Source organism: Crotalus tigris, unplaced genomic scaffold (assembly GCF_016545835.1).
Source record: "Crotalus tigris isolate CLP2741 ecotype Arizona unplaced genomic scaffold, ASM1654583v1 scf7180000024470.1849372, whole genome shotgun sequence".
Lineage (NCBI taxonomy): Eukaryota > Metazoa > Chordata > Lepidosauria > Squamata > Viperidae > Crotalus > Crotalus tigris.
In genome coordinates this window covers 411,924-436,173 of record NW_024100641.1, presented here as the reverse complement: position 1 = coordinate 436,173, position 24,250 = coordinate 411,924, and the positions used below count along the sequence as shown (strand labels likewise).

Sequence of the window (24,250 nt, the reverse complement as noted above, 5' to 3'; positions counted from 1 at the left end):
GGTCTCTTATTTTTGTTGCAACAAGTTAACACAATTCTGCTGGGGAAAAAAAAGTTAAAGCAAGAGTAACCAGCAGAGGGTAGTAGCAAGCTGAAAGCTATCATAGAACTTCAGCTACTAAGCTGAAATGTACATAGTTGGAAAATAGTATCTCAGGATGCAACCTGCACGTTCTTTCTCTCTTCCTGATATGCACACCTTCTGTTATTCCGATCCTTTGCTCGTGGCATCTTCAGTTTGCTTCCCATCCTGAATTATTATAAAGGTCAGTAAACATCTCATTGATATTTATATGTTGATCAGCTTGTTAGCCAAGTACTAACAAGAAGGGAATCTGTCTCAAAAGCATGGTGAAGATTTTAAGTCAGCTTTTGCAGGAGGATCTCTTTTTTTTTTTAGCATTTTGTTGGCAAAAGAATAAATTTCCGAAACATGATCCAGAAACGGCATTATTTCAAAAAAGAGAGAAGGAAAGGGAGAGAAGGAACATAAGCTAAAAGCAAGATTTTTGCTCGCATTCTGCTTTTTGGAGCATTTTTAGGAGTTTGGCTGGGCAGAACCTGAAAGGAAAGGAATCTTAATTAAAACAATAGGGCTTACCTTTGAGAAAAAGAACTTTAGCCTCTGTTGCAAGTTATATTTACTTAGAATTTAATTTACCAAGCAGAGGGAATGTATCTTCTAAGTACTCTTAGTAAGGGTTAAGCTTCAAAAGTGCTAATTCTTAATAGCCACTCCATTCCAGATACTCTGCTATATTTTATAGAACATATTCAGGAAATAAATCCGTGTCATTTATCAGGGGAAAAATATATTACCTTTCGGTGATAGCTCACTGGTGTAATTAACATTTTTATAGGTTTTTTCAATTACCTCCTTCCTGAAATTCTCTGTTAAGGTTGAAATCCTATTTTATTAAAAACTTACAGATACATTTCATACATTCATATAACCCCATTATGTATTTCAAATGTTTTGAATGTTGCATGATTAAGTGATATCAGTTCCCCTTGCCTAGATAAACAAAAGACTTCTAAACAAACCTAGAAAAGTAGACGCTTAAAATATATCCAGTCTAAGTATCTGCCTAATCTACAGTGTATTGTTAGACAATTTTAGAGAGTCAACTTTAGTGGACTTAAGATAGCAATAGCAATGGCTTTTTTTTTTTTTTTTTTGTCATAGAACGGAGTTCCGGCACCTTTTTGGGATGGAACTTTGTAGGGTAGGCAAGGTGGGTTGTATGACATGTGTGTTCGGCACTTTTTTTTTTTTACAAAAAAAGCACTGGCAATAGCACTTAGACTTATATAGCACTTCACAGTGCTTTACAGCCCTATCTAAGTGGTTTACAGAGTCAGCGTATTGCCCACAACAATCTGGGTCCTCATTTTACCAGCCTTGGAAGGATGGAAGGCTGAGTCAGCCTTGAGCCAATGAGATTCGAACAGAATCTGAAATGCTGCATTCACCACGGCTCTTGGACATTAAGATGACAATGTGTTTTATTTCATTAATGACTGTCAAAGGGGATCATTCAGTTCAGCAGCCTTCCCATTCATTCTGTGATGCAGATCTTTGTATATCGCAGGGTGACTAACCCACAAATTGTTGCTGAATCTAACTGTCCAGTCAACATGTATGGACTTCAATTTCCAGAATTCTGCAGACACCCTGTTTGGACTTCTGGGAGTTGAAATCCACACATCTTAAAGTTGCTAAGATTGAGAAATACTTTTTTTTTAATTGGAAAGTTATAAGGATATTTCTGAATACAGAAGGAATAATAAAACTGTAGTATAACGAACTACTTTAGATTTAATGTTTAATTTAAATATCCTAAACCCTACATTTTGGAAAGAAAACTCCAGCAGACCATTCAAATAGAGAACTACGATCTTCAGTCTGAAATACCTAGCCAGCTCTTAGTGGTTGCTGTCAGATAAAATGTGATATTCGTGGGTTTGTCATCAGTATCTCTATATTTCCTAGAGTCTGAGCAGATGGAGGAAGTTCATGAATTCCATAAAGAAAGAAATGCAGTATAATTTTACCTTGTTTTTCTGTACCTAGCTCCTATGTCTAATTACATTCCTTTATGCGGATTTCCTGTCACTAGAACAAACAGACCTGAACAGGTACAAAAAACTGATTTTAGAAAAAGGAACTCGATGGCACTGCCAAAGTTCTTCAAACATTTGTGCTCAGATGAAAAATTAACAAAAATCAAAAGCAGAGCTGAGAACCAACCATTGTAGAACACTTAGCATCTCCTCTAAACAGTGAAATTGGATGTCCCTGGGAATAGAAGTTGGATTGATTTATCTTCTTCTTGCCTTCTCCCAGCTGGTATCTTCTATTTACGGAAGAACAAAATTTAATTCATAGGGATTTTTCAGATAAATTGATCTAGTTTGCTCAAAAGGCTACATAAGGTTTGACTTTGGTTGACGTAGTTTCCATATAAAATCAGCAATTGATTCCACAAGCCATGATTAAACAAACAACAGTGCAGGGTTTGAGTTTGGTCGCTCTCTGGATTTCTCTAGCTCTCTAATGCTCGTGAATCTCTGAAGGAGATTCCAGGTCAGTAGTTTAGACACCCACATGACCTCTCTGAATTGCCCCCATCTGCTTCAGGATTCCAGGTGGATCTGTGACCGAGGTTCATAACAGCTCATGGCGGAGTATATTTCGTATTTCCATGGTCACATGGCCAGCATGATGTCACAGAGTACTTGTTACCTTCCCATCAAAGTGGTGCCTATTTATCTACTTGCATTTGCATGCTTTGGCAGGAGCGGAGGCAAGGACCACAGCTCACCCATTGTGCAGCACTTGGGTCTTGAACTTCGGCTGCTGGCTTTCCAGCCAACAAACTCAGTGTCTTAACCACTGTGCTGCCCTTATTTATTTGTATCCTGCCTTTATTATTTTTTTTACAAATGACTCAAGGCAGTGAACATATCCAACACACTTTCCTACTCCTATTTTCCTTTCTCCTATTTTTAGAAAAGCATTTGATTTATTTATTTATTTATTTATTTATTTATTTATTTATTTATTTATTTATTGCTGAATGTTTCAAGCACCCTCTCTTCGCAACACAGCTCTGTCAGCTCTGATCAGTGCAATTCGGGGCCTGGCATGCTGCTAACATATTTTTCAGTTTGTCAGTCTTTAGGGAAAGCTGTTTACCAGATTCCCTGTCATTCTAAATCTCTCCCTCCCTTTTCTTCTTCTTCTTCTTTTAAATTGCTGTTTTCAAGCATCCCTGCAGCAAAATCCTTCCCTTGAAAAAGTAAACAAGGAGGTTGTGATCTTGAGATGAAAGAGTAAAGTTACGGAGGAGCCTACAGAAGCTACTCAGAGGAAGAAGGGGACGGCGCTAAAAGGCAGGGGACGCCTAATGAGCTGAAAGGACTCAAAGGCCTTTGAAAGCATTTCCTTGGCGGCTTCCAAAGCAAGTCCTTCAGAAGATGGCCCATGAATACGGAAGTGCATCAGGACAGAAGGAATTTTCTGAAATATAGATAACTGAACCAGGCTAAAATCCAGCACCCATTGTATTTAATAGATATCTCGTTTTTCCATATCTGATTGGTGTGAAACAATGTCAAGGCTACTCTACCATCCAAGCTGATTTTGAGTGGCTTTTAGGACACATCTGCGTAATATTCTGTGGAACAGTAGAAAAGTGAACTGCTGTTATCTCTTCCTGGAATATTTTTCTTTCAACTTGTCAGCGTGGTCTACAGCCCATCCATATTTGAAGCAGAACCAATCCTGCTTAATTGTTGATCCCCAAGAAGGTCAACTACTTGCAGAGACAATGTGAGACGGAGCTCAAAGTGAACGCTGTCTATTCTACTTATGGTCAAATCCAGCTTCTACTGTGATTGACTCATGGAATCCACCAGCTATTGGGATACTGGCTTCTTTAATGGCAGTGGCTCTGGGGTAGCATTGAGGAACAGCTCCAATTTCAGCTCCCAGTTTACTAGTGTGGAACTTATCCAGTCTTTCAAACCTCTGATCATCCCCTGCTACACCTTGGTGGTGCTTGTCGGCATCTTTGGCAACTATCTTCTTCTTTATGTCATCTGCAAGACCAAGAAAATGCACAACGTCACCAACTTCTTCATTGGAAACTTGGCCTTCTCAGATATGTTGATGTGTGCAACCTGCATCCCCTTTACTCTGGCATATGCTTTCGACCCCCAGGGGTGGATCTTTGGGAAGTTCCTGTGTTACTTTGTGTTCCTGATGCAGCCCATGACCGTCTATGTGTCTGTTTTCACACTTACAGCCATTGCTGTGGACAGGTAACGAAATATTCCCTAGTAATCGAGAGTCTAATGCAGTATTTCTCAACCTTGGCAAGCTGGAAGATGTGTGGACGTCAAGTCCTAAAATTTAGGAAGTTGAAGCCCACACATCTTCAAGTTGCCAGGGTTAAGAAACACTGGTCTAAAGAGACTTGAGACCTCATACACTTCTCGCTGAATGTCCCATTGGGAATGTTAACCAGAGAATTAGATTCATTTGACCTGCTGTGCGTTTCCCTTATTTGGTTTTGGCCTAGTGTGTTGTGTGAATCTAAAGATTGGAATTTATTTGGTGAACCATGTTTAGGCAAATGATGCCTTAACACAACGTGCAAATCTAGGTTCTGTGTTAAGAGGAAGCCCTGCAGGTCAACGGTGAAATATATGATTGACAGAAGAGAAGACCTCTTATTCAGTCACTGAACTCCCTAGTTAAGTTGAAATGCAACTCACCTTGAGGTCATGCAGCTGGGATGTTTGTGTTACTCTTAAGCAGGCATGTCAAACTCTATCGGAGCTTTTTCACCATTGCCGGCAATGGGGTGGGCGCAGCTCCGGTATGATGAAACCGGCCTGCGGGCCGGCAGTTTGACACCCCTGCTCTTAAGGATTGAAGCTCTCCAGGAAGTTGATCAAGAGTTCCTCACTCTTCTCAAACCTACTCATAAATTGTGAGAATTGATCCTGGGATTTTCTGTCTGCCAAGAATGTACTTAACATTAGGTGTTGGTTCTTTCCTTAGGACAATATGATAGGTCAATGTTCTTTCTTATGTCCTATAAATGTCCTACTGTTTTCATTTCATTCCTGCCAGAAAGGAACTTATTATAGTTGGAGGAGATTAAACTGGTACTTCCTTCTTGTATTTCCGGCAAAGAGTTAAAAACACAGAGCATTTACTGGTTGATCGTCATTATCCTGTTGTCAGCTCTTTTCTACACCTCACTTATTATCCTTTCCTCTCCAACCTCTCATTATGTTTCTAACTTGTGGCCAACTGCTTTGGTAAATAAGTTAATTTTTACACCCTTTGTCCTCCATAGGTGGGCTGAGCGAGTGACTATAACCAGAGATTTAGATTCATTTGCTCGGCTCATCCTTTTCACAGCCTGGTCCAAGGAAGGATCACAGAGACAGCTGGTCTCTCACTGCAATGGGAATTGTCCTTGTTCTTCAATTAATAATGTGATATCTTATTATTTGCCACAGAGAAAGAAAACGCTGCCAGGGTCATCAAATGTAGCTGTTGCCTTTGGAGAGCCAGACAAACATAGAAACGGTTTGGAACTGGGAATGGGTGACGGAACATTTCCATAGCAACATAGTCCTTGCAAAGGTTGGAGATGCAGCTTGTTGTAACTCTGGCACTTCCTACCAATACATTGAGCAGCACATCTGAAAGGAGTGGGACGCATCCCAAAAAGTAGATAAGACCAAGACAAAAAAGTTGAAGCTGATGGGACTAAATAAATAGTTAAAATATAAAATAATAATTGCGTGTCTGGAAGCCACAATTCTAGGACAATCTTTGAAGGTTTCTGGAGAGTCTCTGCTTGGGCTTTTAAAGGGTTCATGGTCTCCTGGGCCAAGTTGCAAACAATATTGATTGAAAACAATGGGCCAGATTGTATAAGAGATTTATTGATATCTATAGCCCCTGCTGTAGGAAAATAAGGGCCAGCTCCTCAAACTTTCCAGGCTAACGTGTTTGTCACGTCCATAACAGGACAAAACTAGATTACATCTGATTCTTGGCCAGGCATTCCCCTGGATTTAATCCAGGTGCCCATATGTGCACCATGTTCCACTTCGGTTGGCCTTTGTAAGCGATACATGTGGTGGCTCAGTGAAATAGCAGATAAGAGAGAAAAGAAAATCTTACCCTTTTTTTAAAATAATTTTTTATTTTTCCAAACTCTCCCCCATTCATATACCATGATATTTATCAGATGTTAACATACATTCTTTTTACATTCATATATAAGATACTTTTAATAAAATAAAATGAATACATACACATGACTTTTGGTGTTGCTCGCCTGTTTCTCCTTTCACTGTATCCACACTCCTTCTTCTCTACCTTCTTTCTCCCTTTCTTCTCTTCCCTACTTCCCTCTTCTTTCTCTCCTCTCCTTCACCACTCTCCTCCCCTTTCTCCCCACTTATTTATTTATTTATTTATTTATGAGACTTATATACCGCTTTAAGTGCAAGCACTCTCTAAGCGGTGTACACCAGTAAGCAATGTATATATATATATATATTTACATTGCCCCCAACAATCTGGGTCCTCATTTTACCTACCCCGGAAGGAGGGAAGGCTGAGTCAACCTTGAGCCGGTGAGATTTGAACCGCTGACCTGCTGAACACAGTCAGCTAAAGTGGCCTGCAGTACTTCTCCTTTTCTCCTCCAACCTTCCTACTTCCTTCTCCCCTCCTCTACTCTTTTCTCTCTCCTCTCCTTTCTTCCCTCTCATCCCTCTTCAGATACAATTCAGGGGTAATGTACCCTCAGAAAATCTTACCTTTTTAATCTCCTTTTCCTTTAGAGAACTCAAGGCCGACAACTCCCCACGCTCTCCACTCTGTATCCATCAAAAGAATATATTCCATAAACAACTGTGGTTTGACTGCTCTTCAGATGGAGGAGCTTCTTCAGTAGAGGGCCTACAGAAAATAAAAGGGAAAATGTTGCTATATTGCTCACTGCCCATAGAGAAAATCCTCCATAACCAAATGAATGTTCTTTGAGTAGGGTCCCCCCTCCTCCAGTGTTCCCTCCATTCTCAAGGAGTGTCTTGCCATGGAGAATAGGTTCATAATTCGATATCAGAATGCAGACAGCGATCGTTCATGATTGATAGTTCCCATTCTCAAATAAGCTGTTGACTGCAGCACAAGAGGAACAAAATGCAATTTAGGGAAATAATTCTTTGTTGCTCTTGAAACGGTGGTGGGTACGTCAGTGAATATTCTTGATATCTGCGGATCATTCTTTAAAGCGGCAACGGATGACACCGGTTAGGATATACATACATTTTGGCGGACCTGAATTTTTGGTGATGTGTTTCCTCTGATTTGGGACTACCTTGCAGAGAAGGAAGCAAATTTTCCTTTAGCAAAGCCTCCCATGATGGAGCGTTTTCCCTTTTATTCCGATATTGTCGAAAGACATCCGCCAAGTATAAAATACCTGTTAAGCTTTGCAACCTTGGAAGAAAGTTAGAGAACCGGCAGTGACGGGGAACAGAGGCCATTAAGTGGGTTAGAAACTGGCAATGGGACAGCAACTCTCATGACCATGTCAGCTTCTGCCGACAGCTCACAGTGGGGAAACTGCCTTTATCTCAGAAAATCAGACTTTAGAAAAGAGTTGGCATATATTTTTTAAAGTCAGAGCTAGAGGAGGCCTTTGGTTTATTGGCAGGCTTTGAGAGAGACCAGGAAGAACCTGCTGTGTGTGGTATAATTGACTACCTGAAAAGATATACAAAGCCTCTGTGATTCATTCTTCCACAATATAGATTGTTCCCGTTATTTTATTCTGTGATAAGGATGCTGATGGGATAATTGGCGACTCCCAAGGATTGAGATCATTCGGGGATGTATTTTATCTTGGGACCTGCCTCTCTTATTTAATTAAACCCAACAGAAATAGAGCCGAGGTGGCGCAGCAGTTAGAGTGCAGTACTTCAGGCCACTTTAGCTGACTGTGTTCAGCAGGTCAGCGGTTCAAATCTCACCGGCTCAAGGTTGACTCAGCCTTCCATCCTTCCGGGGTAGGTAAAATGAGGACCCAGATTGTTGGGGGCAATGTAAATATATATATATATATACATTGCTTACTGGTGTACACCGCTTAGAGAGAGCTTGCACTTAAAAAAGCGGTATATAAGTCTCATAAATAAAATAAATAAATAAATAAAACATAAATTAAATCAAACCAAGAGGTAGAGAAGAATGCTGGATTAAATCCACATTAGGCACCTTGAAGGTTTTGCCGGCTTCTGTGGACCAGCCTGGAATTTTCTTCGGTTGATCATTATTGGTCTAGTCCAGGGATAGGCAACCTTGACTCTTTTATGACTCGTGGGCTTCAACTCCCAGAATTCCTGAGCTGGCATGGCTCAGCTTGGAAACCTCTCCCTTTCCCTCAGCATGCCTGGCTCAGGAATTCTGGGAGTTGAAGTCCACGAATCATAAAAGAGCCAAGGTTGCCTACCCCTGAGCTAGTCACTGGTAAGGTTGCACCTCTGAATACCATGAAAGAAAATTGAAAGACCATAGTTAAAACCCTGGACTTTGATGGCCTTTCCAGATAAAGATGTAGATCTTGAGAAGTATCGAAATGAGCATTTGTTAATCCCAAGGGCTTGCAAATGCAAGTTATTTTGATTATGTTCCTGACCCTGGTGGTATTATTGGGATGGGAAAATATTGTTCCAAAGCAGCAAATGCTTCTTTAAAAATTAAGCCCAAATATTGAACTTCCAGAGGAGCAGCAGTAAAACTTAGAATAATGCTGAAACAGAAAACAGGAAACACTGGCAATTTATTTTTGTGATGTGAGAAGACATTTGTGCCTAGACATGAACCTGAGGTGGGAGTGAGCACACAGTTGTTAGGCACCAATCAATATTTGTATTCACCAAAGCGCTAAGTGTTATGCTAGGAATAACAATGCACACTGATTGGAAAGACAACCGTTTGTTACAGAAGTAGTAAATTAAAAGTAAAAAAACTACAAATAAAATTAAAAAGATGTTGGGGAATAACAGTTGTTGTTCTATCTGCCCCAGGGATTGTGTTTGCTATTTTATTGATTACTGCGTATATTAAGATTACCGTGTCTTGAATAAGCACCGGGCACCTAGGAAAGTTCCTATTATGTGTATAATAAACATTATTATTAATCCTAATGCACAGAAAAATGACAACAGCGATAATGATGATGACCAGAAGAAACACGATTGCTTTTTATGCTGCATTTTCTTGCCTTAATTATTACTGGCCTTGAAATTTATCTTGGATGTTGTCCTCGGTTTTAATTTTTCTATTGTTTTAACATGTTTACATAATAATGTATTTTTTTTTCTAAAAGATTTGACAGCACCCTACGGAGCTGTGATTAGGATATGACTGAGAAGCCAAAAAGAATTCCATAAAAGAGCAGAAAAAAGAGCAAGAGAAGGGTCATGCTTGTTCTCTTTCTCCCTGCTGGATGAATGAGAACTAATCAAGGAAAGAACCAACCTAGAATTAAGGAGAAATGGCCTGACAGTTAGAACAATTAATCAGTGGAACAACCTACCTCCAGAGGTCGTGGGTGTTCCAACACTGGAGGCTGGACAACCATTTGTCTGAAATGGTATTGGGCAGTGGTGGCGAACCTATGGCACCTGTACCAGAGGGGGCACTCAGAACCCTCTCTCTGGGCACACACGCACACGCGCTGTCGCCCCAGCCCCACCTCCCCCCCACGGCCCCCTCCTCACCAGCAGCCCCCCTGGAGGAGAGTTGCCCCTGGGCAGAGCCCGCGCGGCGCAGCGCAGCCAAGGACATGGCAGCAGGCAGGAGGAACAAGAGTCCATCCTCTGTCCTGTCACGCAATGATGCTGTGGGGCGTGGGCGGAAGGCATGGCCATGGCACTGCTGGGCCACCTGGGCAATCGGAGGGCCATGGAGGTGGTGGGTGGCCCTGTGGGTGGTGGGGCGGGGCAGGCAGGGTGGGGGCAGAGCAGGCGGGGTAGGGGACGGGGCGGTTTTTGGGCACTCGGTTTCTAAAAGGTTCGCCATCACTGGTATAGGTTTTCCTGCTTAAGCAAAGAGTTGGATTAGAAGACCTACAAAGTCCTTTTCAACTCTGTTATCCTGTAACTCTGTCATTCTGCTCCCCCAGATATTATACCACTCTGCATCTCCTGAAGAAACGCATCTCATTTACGACATGTGTCTATGTCATTGGTGGGATCTGGCTGCTCTCGTGTGCCCTGGTAGCTCCCGCTGTTGCCCACACCTACCATGTGGAGTTCCAAAAGGAAGGCTTTGCCATCTGCGAGGAGTTCTGGATAGGAGAAGAGAGGGAGCACCTGGCCTATGCTTACAGCACCTTGATTATCACCTACATCCTGCCTCTTTCAGCCGTCTCACTCTCCTACAGCTGCATCACCATCAAGCTGAAGAACCGTGTCGTTCCGGGTCATCCGACACAAAGCCAGGCAGAGTTTGACCGCCTGAGAAGAAGGAAGATCTTCCGCCTCCTGGTGTTGGTGGTGGCTGCTTTTGCTGTCTGCTGGCTCCCCATTCATGTCTTCAACATCATCCGTGACATCGATATCAACCTCATCAACAAAGAATACTTCCTTCTGTTCCAACTGCTCTGCCACTGGTTTGCCATGAGCTCTTCCTGCTATAATCCTTTCCTTTATGCCTGGTTGCATGATCGCTTCCGAAGTGAGTTGAAAGAAATGTTCGCCTTCAAGAAGAAAATAATCCCCACCAATAATTGTGTGGCAGTCAGTGTTATGCTTTAGATATAGACTCAGTTTCCTGCAGCAAGTAAGTAAGGCAAAATCTCTCTTGAGTGGAGTTCAGCTGCTTAGGGCTTCGCAGAGATGTCCATGTAGTTTTCATATAGTAAAGGGTGTATGTGTGCATGTAGGAATAGATTGCTGTTTTGTGCATCAAATATTTTGAATTACAAATCCAGTTACCCCAAATCAGGAATGGCTAATGGTCAGGTGTCAGGCTAAGCCCAAGAATAATGAGGAGCAATTCAGTTCTTTATTTGCTTACAGTCAACAGACAGAATCTTGCCAAACTAAACCCTTACTATTCCCATCCTAACAGATATACCCTGGTAGATTCTAGAGAGTGGCTATTCTAACTCTCTTCCTCTGTCTTCTATCCAGCTTTGGGTTGTGCTGCCTTTTGTCTGGTCCCCCTTTATTATTAAAAATATTTCAGTAAAAATTATATTTAAAAAATGAAGACAGATCAACTGATTTAAAATATCCTTTGAACTGACAAAGGCAAAATACCAAATTTAAATCACTACAAAATAGGTCACGATTAAACTATTTTTTTAAAAATAAAACACATCTTTACCAAAAATTACACATGCCAAATTGAGCTCATAAGGGAGGGAAAACATTTTCTGTAATGCATATTTATTATCTAAAATGAATGAAAAAGGATGACTTTTCGAGAGCATTGTTTCCTCATATGCACATCTGCAAATTTTAATGGGCAGATTCATTAATCGACCCAACCATCAATAAATAATGTATTTATTTGGAAGCAAGTCCCGTTTTCAATGGGATTTATCCACAGACAAATTGGTCTAGAACATTTATAAAACTGTAACTTTTCAGGTTTTGCTGAATTGTAGCTCGTGGCACCCTTCACAATTGCCCCATGCAGCAAGAGCACTGTGTTCAAATCTGTCTAGCACATTTATAAAACTGTTTTCCTCTGGAAATTTGTTATTTTATGGTTCTAAAACCTCTTCCAGCTAGGGCCTGGAGAATTAATGGGGAATATAAAAGGGCTGATAGCAGATAGTCTGAGATAACTTTTCAGATTTTGCTGAATTGTAGCTCATGGCACCCTTCACCATTGCCCGATGCAGTGTAAGGGTGCTGTGTTCAGCCACACGTGCCATGTTGGCAAATCCTCTCTCCTATTACACAGCCACAGTACAAATGATGACACACAGTTTCTAGCGCACAAACTCCAATACGTCCTGTAACATTTATTTATTTCCTGATTGATTGCCCATCAAAAGCACTTTCCTGGGAGTGAACCACTCATCCTACCTCAATGTCCCTGCACTTACTTTCCATCAATACAGGAAGTCATTTATTAAAGCAACTCTTCTCTCTATAGCCAGATAAAAAGTCTTTTCCCTGCCTGTGCATTGATTAGCCTTTAAAAACAGAAAAAAATGACAATTTGTAACTGCTTTATTCCGTCAATGGCTTTCAATGCTAAGCTGATTTTAGCTACAGGATTGTGGATTTTTTTTTTTTTTACAAATACTCCCTCTGAAGCCTAATGTGAAAAAGACATATAAATGTTCTCAATCAGCTCGCACAATAACAGCTAACATTATCCTGTCCTAAAAAGCACTTACATTTTGCCCATCATGTTCCTTCTTGATAACATGGCAACTACTGGTTTCATCGTGTCATAATATTACTCACAAAACATCTTTATCTGAGGACAGAAGAATCTCCCAGACAGTACAATTCTTTCCTTCTGGAAACCAAGGTGACTGTTTTAAACAGCGGATTTTAAGTAAAATGAAAGAGCAACACGGAATGTAGATAGCTGTAATGTAGAAGAAGGTGCTATCTCAGGCTATCAGCTATCAGCACTTTTATATTCTCCATTAATTCTCCAGGCACTAGCTGGAACCACAAATATTTCCAACCATCCTTAACACGCTAATTTGCCCTCCTTCAAAAGTCTTTGAAAAGACTCCCCACTCCTACCCCACCTCAAGACTTCTAATATAATGCTGGTACAAAACCATTTCCCACCTTCTGCAAAGGAGGAATAATTTGATTTTCTCTCTGCTTTAGAACATCAGGACTATTCTTCTCAGGATCTAATTAGATTGCACCTTGTCTAAGCCTCTCACTCTAGAAGCGATTACAACATATTGAGCCCTAGGCTTTTGTTTGTTTGTATGTGTTTGTGTATACTTCCATTGCTACAGCACACAAGTCAGGAGGCATTAGGCAACACAGCTAGTGTAAGTCCAAACATTTGATACAGGAAACTAAGGTTAGGAACATAAAGAAAGGCGTTACACCAAGTCAGATTACCAGATGTCTATTATTTATCTGCATAGAATTGTGAGTGGCTGCAGTTCCTCTGTTTGGAGGCACATTAGAAAAAAAACACAGCCTGATTTTTTTTCTCAGCCCTTCACCTGCAAATGTTTCACAAAAGTGCAGCATTTTGCTTGAGTGCAGAGAAGAAAAGTACAAAGCCTTTTATATCCCACTAGTGCTTTTCTGAGAATTTATTTTGCCTTTTTCAAACATTCTCATTGAATGAAAATTAAATAACTTCCCCATTTTAAGGAAAAGAAAAAAGAAAATCGAGAAAAAAAATAAAATGTACTCTTAATAGAAACATAGAAAAATGATGACTGAAAAAGATCTAGTAGTAGTTCATTGTGTCTGCCCTTTGAGGGTTTTTTCCTTGCCATTGTTCTCTTTTTAATGAATTAATTTATTTTAATTAATATTTCTATTTTAATAAAATTAATTAAAAAATAATTATTAAATAAATTTAATTAGCCTGAGAATGCAGTATGAAATCAAACTTGGAAGAATTGGAATGTACCGTAAGTTTCAGCTTAACTAGATCATACTTTGCATTGTGGCACAATATACTTGTTTGGCTTTGACTTAGCAAGTTATGTGAAGTCAGACATTCATTATTTGTACTGTACATCTGGCTTAGCCTAGTGCATGACCCTGCCAACTATGGCTTGGTCAACCATGCGTAGTGTGACAAAACATGACTTAGCATGAAGCATGTACCCTATTGGGATCAGGTAGCAATGGAGGCAATTCAAGCTTTTTTATCTCCCCCCCCCCCGCCAGTACTATATCTGTTGTAATATTGAATTATTACATGCTTTGTCCTAAGTAACCAAAGCACCTCATGTCAAGAAGTATGATCAATGAGTTATAAATCAGCCAAGTGGAAACTAATTACTTTGTGGTGTCTGATGATACCGGATGGATGAGCTTTAAAAAGGACATGGCGTAAACACCATAACCATAGAAGCATGGCTAATTGTTTGCTTTGCAACATGGCAATCTTCTCCTATAATCTACCTGTCCTGGGTTAAGTGACAATTTCAGAGGTGATGCATACCCAAGGTATTGCTCAGGTGTCAGCTGTCCTTTGCTAGCTGCCGACAAACTCCAGACACAAAAGGAACAGGTGACTAGCAAACTTTAATGCAACGAAAAAGTCAGCACTGGGAGTGAATTGTTCCCAGTGCCTTATATACACATGCCCCGCCATCCAGCCCCACCCCAATCAGCAAGCCAGCATCCGGTTCGTATGGATAAAAGCCGTAGCTCAAGTTCCGCCTTTCCCCCCTTCAGATGCATCAGGAATGCTTAGACTTAAAAAATATAAGCTTCTGTTTGAATTCCTGAAATATGAACTTACCTTTCAAAAGCACATGACATTTGAATATTTAATATTTAAATGTGAATTTGGATAGATCAGGCACCCAACAAAATTCCTATTAGGAAACACCATTTTATTTTTAATTTTCCATTATAATTGTAATTTACCACATTGGTCTAGAGAACAGGTTGTGACTGGTTCACACATCACATTAAGTTTTGTTTAATCGTGGCTCATGGAATAAACCAAGGTCACCTAGGGCAGTGGTGGTGAACCTATGGCCCGGGTGCCAGAGGCGGCACTCTCTGTGGGCACACGTGCCGTTGCCCCAGCCTTGCCTCCCCCCATGATCCCCTCCTCTCCAGCAGTCCCTCTGAAGGAGAGTCGCCCTTGAGCGTGGCCCACACGGAGCAGCGCAGCCAAGGACATGGCAGCCAGGCAGCGTAGACAAGACTCTGCCTTCACACCCCATCATGAAGTTGATGCTGCAGGGCGTGGGCAGAGGGTGTGGCCACCATAGCACTGCTGGGCTGCCTGGGTGATCTGCAGCGGGCCCTGGAGGTGGTGAGTGGTCCTGTGGGCAGGTGGGGCAGGGGATGGGGGGCAGAGCTGGGGCAGGGCCAGTTTTTGGGCACTCAGTCTCTAAAAGGTTCGCCATCACTGACCTAGGTTAATACAAAATACTAAGCTCAAATTATGAATTTGTACAATGATAAACTTAGTACAAGGGAAGTTGCATGGCTAATAGTTCTCAGCTAAATCATTCTTCTTCATCTCGCAAACAAGCTAATTATGGCATAGTTTGATATCTGAAGTGAGAACTCAAATTACACTGATTGCAAAGTTCTCTGTGTTCTCCAGAAAAGTTCCTTCCTTCCTTCCTTCCTTCCTTCCTTCCTTCCTTCCTTCCTTCCTTCCTTCCTTCCTTCCTTCCTCTCTATTTTCATAGTACTTTTTTCTCTTTCCCGTCTTAAGTATTTGCTTTTGTTAATTTTTCTCTTTCTAATCTAAAAAAAAAAAAATCTGATCGTCATCTTAACAGAGATCTTAAACCTTCATACCTACGACCTTCTTCCAATTGAAGTCACAATGTATCTCCAGCAGTGTCATCCATTGCACTCTTTATAATTAACTATCCTACATAAAACACTGGTTTCTGGAGGGAAAGAGTCCTTTTCTGTTTGTCTGAAACACCACTCCTACAAAGGAAAGCCTAAGGCAGTACTGCAGGATCAATGCCTATCAGCAAGACTGCAGGTGGACTTCAAATGCTAAAGAAGCAACGGCAAGAGTTTTGTAGTCCTTGAAATCTAGAGATCTCTCCCCTCCCCTTTCCCCCCATCTGAAGAATTACAAAAGTTGTTAGCAAGTTAGGGAAGTTGATTCTGAGACAGCAGAGGGAATGAAGAGGGGAGGATCAAAGGAGCAAACGATTAATAAGAAAATCACCATTCACGGCCCACAGGATGATCTGGGAAACTATTTGAACTGTGATTTCTTCTGAGTCACACAATGAACTTAAGGACGCTCCTAACAATAGCATTTGATTGCCGAAATGAGTGTCAATCAAGCTTATTATGGAGCCTAGAAATACTGTAAAATAGTTTGAGGAGGGTGAATGGACATTACCACCAAAGGAGGCCATGAAGTGAGATGGTGCAACCTTTTTTTGGGATAGAACCCTCCATTCCACATGTAAATGCTGCCCCCAGAGATGAGCATTAGTAAATACATTAGAATCATCTGCTCTGTTGCTGTGTGAACCACTACCAAATAAATAAAGGAAGGCAGTAATGCTCACTTAACAACTGTCTTGCTTAACAGAAATTTGGAGCTCAGTTGTGGTCCTAAGTCGAGGACCACCTGGACTTTTAAAAAAGTTTTTTAAAAAGAAGGCTTAATGGTAGGAACTGGGAGCCCCCAAGGACACTGCCTGTATCCAGCTATACCTGATGTTGCAGTGTTTAATGGGAGAACAGAACTTGCCAAGAATACAAAAATACTATATTGGCCCAGCCAAACTTTACTCATTCATCCACCCAGCTCAGCTTTGCTTTTTACATCAGCACAACATTAAAAAATTGCTTTGCAATTTCTTGAGACTTTTCTTCTTGTGAAAGAAACTATAATGATACTGATGAGTCATCTCAGCAGATTCTTTAGAAGTCACCAGGTAGAACTAGATTTAATTGCATGTTACCTAAGCATTTCCGGGACTTTCCAGCTATGGCTCTGTTCTTCTTTCAGATCAATAACAAAGCTGTGTCTGAACTTCCCAGCTTGTCTGTTCTTTTAGCTTCTGCAGGTCGCCCACGTGCTCTTCACCAACACTTCTTAACACCGCCTTTGTTTATTCTGAATCACTTGCTCCATCCTCCACTTGCAAATAAGAATCAGTTAGTCCCTCTTCCTTGTTTTCAAACATTTAAAAACAAGATAAAAACTAATCTCACACGGGCCTGTTGTACATATTTAAGAACAACCACGTTGACACCATAGCTGAAATACCTCAAATCTATATTCTGTAAATTTGTGATTTGCCAGGAAATTATTGTAGGGAGGGTCTGCGTGGAATGGAACTGATGCAGACTTGTGTGAACTAGAACAAGTAAAACCTCTGTTGACCTGAACTTGGTTCTTGGTGACATATTTCCATAATGCAAAGATGGTTTATCTCTTTCTTCCAGTACATGTTTTTCAGCTTCCCAATAAGATCTGTAGAATTTGGATTTTCCGGAGGTCTCCCGTTATGAAAGAAGAGACGGAGGAGGAGAGATGGGTGGACTACAGTGAAGCAACAGTTTTCCAGGAAAGAGGAAGCACATTCCAGAAAGTGGGGTGATGAGCCAAGAGGCAGCACATCCTGCAGCTGGATAGGAGACAGAGGAAAAGAGTAAGGCTAGTCAGTCAGAAGGAGGAGGAGGAGGAGGAGGGGGGAGGTGGCGAAGGAGAAGGAGAAGGATTGTGGTACTATGGGCATGGGGTGGGAAAGTATTGGGAGCACTCTCCTCCCAGCCCAAGCAGAAGAAAAATGCTGTCCACTGGCATATGTAAATGCACTTTGAATAGGGCATTAACATCTTGGTTTTAGACTAGGTTATTGACCTAATACAGTGGTGGCACTCAGAGCCCTCTCTGTGGGCACGCGCGCCATGCCCCGGAGATGGCAACCGTCCCTCTTCAACCAGCCGCCCGCTAACTCACCAAGGTCCCACATGGGCAGATGCATCCCAGCACCCATGCGCTCGCTGGCCTTTGTGTGCGGGGGCCGATGGTGTAAGGCAGCAGCCGCCCCGGCCCCTGCCTCACCTTGCCCTGTGACAATGGCACCCCCGCCATGCCTTGCCTCGCCTCACCCACAGCACAAGCCTCTTGCCTACTGCCCCACCTGCCAGAGACCCCCGGATCGCCCCCAATCCCACCTGGCCCCTCACAGGTGTCCCTCCCCACGAGCAACATCAAGGTGATCATGCCCACTTTGGCCACACCCACCCAATCTGCCATGACCACCCCAGCCACACCCACCTGGCACCTGGTGATAAATAAGTGGGTTTTGGGTTGCAGTTTGGGCACTCGGTCTCTAAAAGGTTCGCCATCACTGACCTAATAGATCAATGGTAAAATTATCTGTATTGGTACTGGAGCTGCAGCCAAACTGGAACAAAGCAGCAGAGACCACTTAGAAAGTCTTAGAAAGAACAATTTTAAATGAAAAAGGGCGGTGGGCAAGGGATTGGGGGACATCATCATTTGTTCCTGCACCCAGGACATAGGGAATGACAGAGGTTTTCCCCTCACTGTTGCAATCATGTCTTGAGGTTGTTTTTTTGCCCAGGAGAAGAGATCATTTACCTTTAAGCTATACTTTTGGAAGAAAGGAGGACTCCCTCATAGAAAGGACAGAAAACAGTCAAATCACCGTTTACTAATCCATGCATGAATGAATATGTTTGCTCTCTCTTAAATCAAGGAGAACCACACCCTTTAATGTTATGAGTGTGTAAACACCGAAACTCCCTAGCACACTTTTAACCTGGTTGGCTGTTCTTTCCACCAGTTCCTCTTGAAAGAACAGGACCTCCTGCTTCAAAACGAGCAGGTACATAATAGGAGGTGGGGAGAAGCCATCAATACTGGCATTTACCTGCATTTGTCTTTTTTTTTTTTTTTGAAAGAAGCTGAGAGACTTGGCAAAATACATAAAGGTGATTGAGGGATAGAAGGAGTTGGCAAATCCCTTCCCCTCACCGAACCAAAAGAGTTTAAAGTTCTGGAACAGGAGTGTAAGTAAACCAACCTAAAATAGTACCACAATGCTGGCACCGTGACAGAGCCCAAAGTTCATACATACATACATCTCCTGGATTGCTGACTAAGCTATGGTTTGATTAACCAGTTTGCCAAATCGTCCCAAACTGACTAGGTTTTCCTGCTAGCTATATAAGTTAAGGTTTCAGGGTTACCTGTCCAGCTTCATTTCTGTGGCCTTCTGTGCAAAGCCACAATTGCAGGAAATTGCTCTTAGGAGTGAATAAAACAACAACTTGGTGGAGGGACAATAACTGTAGAACTTAAGTATATTAGTTTCTTCCAATCAATGAGTGTTTTGAAAAGCATCTTTCCTATCTGCCCATAAGTGGGGCTGATGCTGCCAGAAAGGAATTGCTAACATGCTTTTTTCATGATTCAGTCCTTTCTCCAGGATCTTTGTAAGTTCAGGTGCATAATCAGTTTGTGTCCATATCTGCCATCCTACAGATTTCACAGGCCTTTGTTAATAGTCGCCATCCTGCTGTAGCACCCTATCATTTCTCAGCTTTGACTAAGGGTAGGCTGTAGCAAAACTATAAGCACATCATTTAGGCATAAGAATCCTTTACAACAGCGGTCCCCAACCCCAGGTCCGTGGACCAGTACCGGGCCACAGCATGCCAGCAACCAGTCCGCACAAACAAGCAAAGCCCTATCCACAAGATACAAATAGCACACAAAACCACGCACTCTCCGGTCCATGGAACAACCTTGATGCCCAAAAGGTTGGGGACCTCTATTTTACAATATAAACTTTGCTGGGCAAAATGTGGACAGCCACAACCATGCCTTTTTCCACACTGTGTGGCAGAAATCAGCAGCAGATGGTCTGATCCAAATCTTTAGACATTACATTACATTAACTACTGTGAAATGTCCTCAAGCAAAGTCTTGTCTAAGTAATCCAGGTCGTGAGGAAGAATTTCCATTTAGCTGAAGAAAGCTCTGTATTCAACTTCATATATAAAAATCCTTTTACATTTACATATAGCAGTGACAGATTCAGAGCTATAAATAACTAGGCTTTGAGCTGAAAAGGATGATTAAATTTGCACTTCTGGGAAGACAGCTTTGACAACAGATTCTTATTTCCATCAAACATTGGGTTAATACTCAATCTCAATACAAAGGATTGCAACCACTTCAGCAGTAAGTGAAATTTAATATTAGTAACATTATGATATAAAACATTATAGCTCTAAGTCCTGTTAGTAAAATTTTGCTGTTGCTATTAAACTCTCCAATGGATAAATAAAACCAACCAATACAACAGAATGATGTAAAAAGACAAAGAAGCAGATTTACTGTTAAACTGTAGTCTAAGTATCTAACATGCCTGGTAAAAGTTCTTTGTTTTCTATTTTTTGTAATTAATATGGCCTCAGGAGGAAAATGAAGAAGATGACCGATGGTTCAAATAAAGCTGAATTTACATGTCATAATGTTTATTGATTTACTTACTGGAATACTCTGTTGCAATCAGACTGTTCTCAGCAGTTCGCATGCACCAGTGGAAATACAGTAAATATCTAAAATAAAAATATAAACAAAGTGACATAGTTCAGTCCCTGAAGCTCTCTGAAATAACCCTGAAATTTGAATCAGAAGTGTCAAAACTAAAGCAGATACTGTAAGTGTGAATAGAAACCCCTATGGGAAATGGGAAAAAAATGAAAAAATGAAAAAAAAAGTTGTGATTTACAGATTAGCTTTAATGATTAGACATTATAAAGAAGAATCATGATGTAATTTTAGAGAAAAAGATTAATAGCAATAGCACTAGTCCTTAGACTTATATACCGCTTCACAGTGCTTTAGAGCCTTAAAAGATTTACAGAGTCAGCCTATTGCCCTCAACAATCTGTGTCCTCATTTTACCAACCTCGGAAAGATGGAAGGTTGTCAACCTTGAGCAGGTCAGGATCGAACTCCAAACTGTGGGCAGAGTTAGCCTGTAATACTGCATTCTAACCACTGTGCTACCAGGATTAAAATATAATTGTCCTTATAACTGCTGTGAAGTATATCAGAAGCTACTTTTTTCTCTTTTTTTCATATTTTTTTTACTTTCTTTTCTTTTCTTGAATATTTAGCTTTCTTTCTGATTCCTTTCTGTTTTTCTTCCTTAGTTCGTATGACTTTGTATTTGTTTTTATCTTCCTTTTTAAAAGTTTGTGAAAATTGTATATTAAAAAAAATCAAAGCAGATAAGAATTCCTGCAATCACTTTGGAGGCAAGGAAGGCATGGCTTGAAAAGATTGAGAACAAGGATTTTGAATTGTTTTGAAACTAATAGAAAGGCAGCTCAAAGCCTGAAGGACAGGGCTGATATGGCCATGTTGGTGGCTACCTATGTGCCAATAACAGACCGTTGCATTCTGGACCAAGGGAAGCTTTCAAAGCATCTTAAAAGCCAAATCCATATGGAATAAATACATTGCAGTAGTCAGGTGGCTACAACCTTCATCTCCCCATCTAATAGTTGCTGGGTCTTGCGATCTCAAAGTCTCTGAAATGCTTCCTTAAATATGCCCTACCCAGAAACAACACTGAAGACTTCAAAGAACAAAGAGCAGCTGTATCTTCTTAGGTTATTACTTGATTCATCCCATCCAAACTATTGCAGCCTCCAGACATTGAGTTGCTGCATGTCCTTTACACCAGGGGTCCCCAACCCCCAATCCATGGACCGCCACCGGTCGAGGGCATGCCAGCAACTGGTCCACACAAAACAAGCAAAGCCCCATCCACAGGATGCAGGTAGCACACTAAACCACACACTCTCCGGTCTGTGAAAAAACCTCTCTCCATGGAACCAGTCTCTGGTGCCCAAAAGATTGAGGACCTCTCCTTTATACCCCAGAGTTATACAACAATATTTACTTTCAGGCAAATATACAGTCTTTTGCATGCTTCAACTTTATAAATGTAAAACATACTGGCCTTCAATGGTCAGTTGGTGACTTTTTGTCCCTAAGTTAGATTCCCTCATGTCAGCAAAATAGATTTTCAAATTTAATGCAATGGGTCGGAGACGACTTCGCAACTAACAACAACAAATAAAATGTTACATCTACTGTAATCATACGTCAGGGATCATAAAGACTAAGATTTTCTCAGTTCTTATTGGGCAAAATTTATCCTTAAATGCACAGGAATCGCTTATCAGAAAATCCTTTTTAACCGCTTATCTTATTTAAATGTCCCTTTTGGGATTGGGTAATGGGTTCATGTGTTGCTGTCCAAAGGGGGGGAGGGAAGTATTTATTTTGGAGTAATTTACCCAGGTTTGGGAAGCACTAAATTAACTTCTTAGATAGGCTTCTAAATGTCGCAATGCAGGGTGGAGTCTTTATGCATTAAGTCATTTCTAAAAAAGGAAATGCGAGACATTCAGGCTTGAATGCATTCAGATTGCCTATGGTGGAAAACTACACCCTTCTGAAGTGAAACTATTATTATTTAACTGCTAGCTTGTGGACAGGGCCATGTTTATTCACCCTCAGGAAGAAATGAACTCTGTATATACTCTAAGACAAATTGGCTCTTTAGTTTCACAAAAGAAATACCAGATATCCCCCCCCCTTTTTTTTTTTCCTGCTGTGAGTCTTCACTAACATAGAAATGACTAGTAAATCAGCAGAAATCCTTTCTCCAATATAAAGAAGCCATTCAAGGAACTTTAGTGTCAGAAGTTTTGCTAGCTTTTTTGAGCTACTTCAAAAACTCAGCCAGGAAATGGCAGGAAAGTCTAAAAAAAAAAACTACCTCTTTTCAGATCTTGCTCCCCAAACTAGTAGCTACGGCTGTCTAGGCATTATTTTATATGTTTGTCCCAATTTCTGGGCCTGTTAGCAGCATCCTTACATGCCACATTTACGGTTGCTGCTCAGTCATCCTGTGGTTTATTTGCCTGTAAGTTGAATGCAATGTATATGTTGTTGTTAGTTGTGAAGTCGTGTCTGACCCATCGCGACCCCATGGACAACGTTCCTCCAGGCCTTCCTGTCCTCTACCCTCTTCTGGAGTCCATTTAAGCTCACGCCTACTGCTTCAGTGACTCCATCCAGCCACCTCATTCTCTGGCATCCCCTTCTTCTGTTGCCCTCAATCTTTCCCAGCATTAGACTCTTCTCCAGGAAGTCCTTCCTTCTCATTAGGTGGCCAAAGTACTTGAGTTTCAACTTCAGGATCTGGCCTTCTAAAGAGCAGTCAGGGTTGATCTCCTCTAGGACTGACCGGTTGGATTGCCTTGTAGTCCAGGGGACTCGCAGGAGTCTTCTCCAGCACCATAGTTCAAAGGCCTCAATTCTTTGGCGCTCAGCCTTTCTTATGGTCCAAATTTCAGTATAATCCATATACTGCACTTATAAACTCAATTTGTGCCCCAGAATAAAAACCAAACCAAACCCTAAGCAACAGCGATTTATCCAGCAAACAATTACAGACAGGGGAATCCAAGGTGAAAATATAGACCTATGTTTAATAGGTTATAGACACGCCAATTTTCTTAATAAAAAGCAATGGAAAGCCATGAATTTGGCAGAATCTGCTATATGTATGGTGACTATTCATTTTTTATTACAGAGGACAGTCTTTTTATATCAGGAAGGTGTCCTTTAGATGTCTTTATTTTTCCAAAACATACTTTGGTCCTTTTGGGCATTTAACTTACACTGTACAAATGGTACCATTTAAGGAATGGGCATTTACATTCTTGTGAAAAATATGGAAATAGAATAGCACTGATGTGACCTAGGTTTGGTAATGAAACACCTGCAAGAAAACCACCTAGCTCAGAGAGCACCAAGGACCCCTCTAATAAATTAGTCTTTTAAAGTACAAATTTACTTATTGAATTTTAGGTATTTTTTTTATTGGAGCAGGCGTTTTTGTAAAGTTGTCCCTTGGCCTTGCTCTCGAATTTTCCTTTCTAAAGCAAAGTTATAACCACAAACAATTCTTTTTATATCCTTACAAACCTCTTTAGCTTTGTCCCTTTTCAGCTGAGTCCTTTATTTTTTTTTCCCCCAACAAGCTTTTATTTGCACCGCAGCTATGTGCAAATAAAGGCAGAGCAACCGACGGCCTTCCGCATATTTTGCACTAGCCCCGCTGCCGTCCTCGCAATGGGAATGGCTCCAAACCAAAACCACAAAAGGAGGCACCGGATTAAACCAGGGGTAGGCAACCTTGGCTCTTTTATGACTCGTGGACTTCAACTCCCAGAATCCCTGAGTCAGCCATGCTGGTTCAGGAATTCTGGGAGTTGAAGTCTACGAGTCATAAAAGAGCCAAGGTGGCCTACCTCTGGGATAAACAAACTCCAGCTTCCCCCCACCCACAAAACTAGGCTGGAGGCCACGCCCCTTGTTCCTTGGCAGATCTCGCGAGATCCGCGCTCGAGGCTCTCCCCTTCAAGCGTTTTCTTTCCTCCTTTCGGAAGGG

The 24,250-nt window shown here is 41.3% G+C and overlaps 1 protein-coding gene and 1 long non-coding RNA gene across 4 annotated transcripts; one reads left to right on the top strand and one right to left on the bottom strand.

The window, feature by feature from the left end:
- The first annotated feature begins 151 nt into the window (after window positions 1-151).
- On the top strand, window positions 152-17,358 carry LOC120303434 (prolactin-releasing peptide receptor-like). 3 transcript variants are annotated; one of them, XM_039332959.1, is made up of 4 exons: window positions 152-265; window positions 3,270-4,325; window positions 10,229-10,782; window positions 17,178-17,358. In XM_039332959.1, the coding sequence occupies exons 2-4, from the start codon at window positions 3,907-3,909 to the stop codon at window positions 17,330-17,332; spliced, it is 1,128 nt and encodes a 375-aa protein (XP_039188893.1). In that variant the 5' UTR covers window positions 152-265; window positions 3,270-3,906; the 3' UTR covers window positions 17,333-17,358. The 3 variants fall into 3 exon arrangements, with proteins under 3 accessions (XP_039188893.1, XP_039188896.1, XP_039188895.1); XM_039332962.1 differs by having other exon boundaries at window positions 10,229-10,887; window positions 17,178-17,310; XM_039332961.1 differs by lacking the exon at window positions 17,178-17,358 and having other exon boundaries at window positions 10,229-14,838.
- On the bottom strand, window positions 17,229-24,053 carry LOC120303436. Its single transcript, XR_005555462.1, has 3 exons — window positions 23,785-24,053; window positions 20,263-20,330; window positions 17,229-17,359 (listed from the first exon to the last, which is right to left on the bottom strand). It is a non-coding gene; the product is annotated as an uncharacterized LOC120303436 (long non-coding RNA).
- Between the last annotated feature and the right edge of the window lie 197 nt (window positions 24,054-24,250).

Bases quoted from the DNA above. Each gene is read 5' to 3' on its own strand.
- LOC120303434 (XM_039332959.1), top strand. From the start codon at position 3,907: ATGGAATCCACCAGCTATTGGGATACTGGCTTCTTTAATGGCAGTGGC. The intron at 4,326-10,228 runs GTAACGAAATAT...CTGCTCCCCCAG, and splicing joins ACAGCCATTGCTGTGGACAG to ATATTATACCACTCTGCATC. The intron at 10,783-17,177 runs GTGAGTTGAAAG...TCTTTCTTCCAG, and splicing joins GTTGCATGATCGCTTCCGAA to TACATGTTTTTCAGCTTCCC.